The sequence below is a fragment of the Octopus sinensis genome, linkage group LG3, assembly GCF_006345805.1.
Source record: "Octopus sinensis linkage group LG3, ASM634580v1, whole genome shotgun sequence".
NCBI lineage: Eukaryota > Metazoa > Mollusca > Cephalopoda > Octopoda > Octopodidae > Octopus > Octopus sinensis.
In genome coordinates, this window is record NC_042999.1 from 109,082,409 (window position 1) to 109,085,038 (window position 2,630).

At 37.4% G+C, this 2,630-nt stretch overlaps 1 protein-coding gene across 1 annotated transcript; it reads left to right on the top strand.

The window, feature by feature from the left end:
• The first annotated feature begins 1,816 nt into the window (after positions 1-1,816).
• On the top strand, positions 1,817-2,337 carry LOC115209517. The gene is made up of 2 exons (XM_036501665.1): positions 1,817-2,242; positions 2,326-2,337. Exons 1-2 carry the CDS (start codon positions 1,817-1,819, stop codon positions 2,335-2,337), a joined length of 438 nt encoding a protein of 145 aa, XP_036357558.1.
• Positions 2,338-2,630: the final 293 nt, after the last annotated feature.

Consider the following 2,630-nt stretch of genomic DNA (forward strand, 5'->3'; position numbering starts at 1 on the left):
CCTTTGTCATATGGTATCGAAATTGAGAGGATCAACCATTCTAAATGAAATTGTTCATTGTGGTCTTTTAAATCCCAAATCAGTTTGCTGAGACCGGTACTATTCCGTTTATTTCTATCCCTAAATGTTGAGTAATGGATAGAAATTCTCTTAGATAACTCTAACGATGTGCTTCCAATGTAAAATCGTACTTTATTACGAGTACTGATTATACACTGGTATATAGAATTTTTAATCTTAGAGTTACTTGACATAAATTTAATTCTATTGGGATTGACTTCAGATACAATAACCTTGTTATTAATATTTCTAGAGGGTTGGATGGTAGTAGCTAAATTAATGTTAGTATTAGTAAATGTATTAATATTTAACAGTTTGTTATTATGAGAAGATATAATTTGCAAGAGATTTTTTGTGTTTGAAAAACCTATCCTAACCTTATGTGAATTAATTATAGAGTAATATCTAGAATTATTTGGAAAATTCCTAGCAATAGCTTGACGAAACAGCAGTGGGAGATTAGATTTAATTTGTCTCCCGTAAGGAATTATTAACCAAATATTTTTACTAGTATTCATAGCGTAATTACTTTTGAAGGTGTTATATTTACTTTTAGATCGGTAATAGGGGAATAAATAAGGGTTATCTGCCTTCATTCGCTTTGTATCGGTGCGTAAGTTATGTTTGTTATCAATAATTCTTTTACGACTAGAAATCTTATCTACATTATTGAATTTACAATTAGACTGAGCAGAATCAATGTAGAAAATTTTTTCTGTATAACCTGCTTTGATTAAGGCAGAGTTATAGAATTCAGCATTATTATTGAAAATATCAACATTAGCAGATAATTTAGATAATCTAAATGAAATATTCTTAACTAAATTCTTAGTAATTGCTCCAGGATGATTACTAAATTTGCTAATGTACTTAAGATTGGTCAACGGTTTATGATATGGGAAGTAAGAGTCACTGTGTAAATTAAGCGTAATATCTAAAAAGTTGGCCTTCGTCAGATCGTCATGAAAAACGATTTTTAAGCCCATTCTTCTGAAAAAATTAACTAAACTGTTCTTAACTTTTTGTACCTTTTGGTTGGAAACATTTTGGAGGTAAAGTAAACAATCATCACGATATATATATACATACACTTATCCTGTACATTTTCTTAAAATAACTCTTTGCTATAACCCTATAAATGACCTTTCATGTTGGTGATTGCACCCACCCTTTCCCACCCCACCACCAATATGGGAATATCTCTTTCCCACCCCACCACCAATATGGGAATATCTCTTTCCCCCCTCTCTCTCTCTCTTTCTTTCTCCCTTTCTCTTTCCCTCTCTCTCTCACCAGAAAACTTTCACTTACTGGACATCCAGTTGCCCCTCCCCTTTCTCCTCTTCTATTGCTGCCCTCTCCTCTCTCTCCACCTGTCCTTAGACTAACTAAACTAGATAGTAGCCCACTTACTTTCTTTTTCTTCTTTTTGCAGCATCCGTAACGCTTCTCCCACAAGGCTCATAGTGCTTATATTTACAGTGCCCCAAACACTTTCATATACAATGCTTCCTCACTACCCCCCCCCCCAGTAGAGGTAACTACCTTAACAACTCTAACATGTCTGAATGACGGTAGATTAAAAGCAAGAACAACTATTATGACGCTTGTTACCAAACATTCATGGGATCCTTCTTTACAGGTACTGAATAACATCTCTCCTTCCTGTGTTACCTCCCATATCTCTTTCCCAGTTTTCAGAGTTAGCACTCTAAATGTAGGCACATTGAAAGGTAGATCTAGCAAGATTGTAGAGATGCTTGAATGGAGACATGTTGATGGATGTTGTGTACAAGAGGTAAGATGGAGAGGAGCTTCAACCAGAGTCCCTACAGGTAAAGCACATAGGTATAAACTCTTCTGGGAAGGCAATAGTGATGGAATAGGAGGTGTGAGCATACTTCTTGCAGAGAAATGGGTGGATAAGGTTGTAGAGATTGTGAGGATGTGCAATAGAGTACGTAATCTCAGGCTAGTCTTGCAGTATGGTATAGCTACAATTATATCTGCCTATGCCCCACCAGCAGGCCTACTAAATGAACAGAAGGATCACTTTTACGATATTCTTCTGCAGGTTTCCTCAAAGACGAGTGATAATGGTCTCATCTTTGTGGCTGAAGATTTTAATGGGCATGTCAGACAGCAACCTGGTATCTTCCATGGTGTACATGGGGGCCATGGAGTTGGTACCAGAAATGAAGAGGGAACTAGTCTCCTGGAGTTCTGCAATGCAAATAACCTATTGATCTGCAACACAAAATTCAGGAAGCCAGCTAGCCACCTGATAACCTATCAATCAGCTTACTCTGCTAGTCAGATAGAGTTCATTCTCACCAGACAGCAGGATGCATGGTTACTCTTTAAATACAAAGACCCTCCCTGGTGAAGAATGTACCCTCCAACATAAAAATGTGCCCTTTTAAAGCCTAGCCAGGCTCATGGGCCTGGTTTCCTGGTTTCTGTGGTGTATGTGTTCCCTAGCTGGATGGGATGCCAGTCCATCACAGTGTTACTCATTTTTGCCAGCTGAGTGGACTGAAGCAATGTGAAATGAAGTGTTTTGCTCAAGA

Bases quoted from the DNA above. Each gene is read 5' to 3' on its own strand.
- LOC115209517 (XM_036501665.1), top strand. From the start codon at position 1,817: ATGCTTGAATGGAGACATGTTGATGGATGTTGTGTACAAGAGGTAAGA.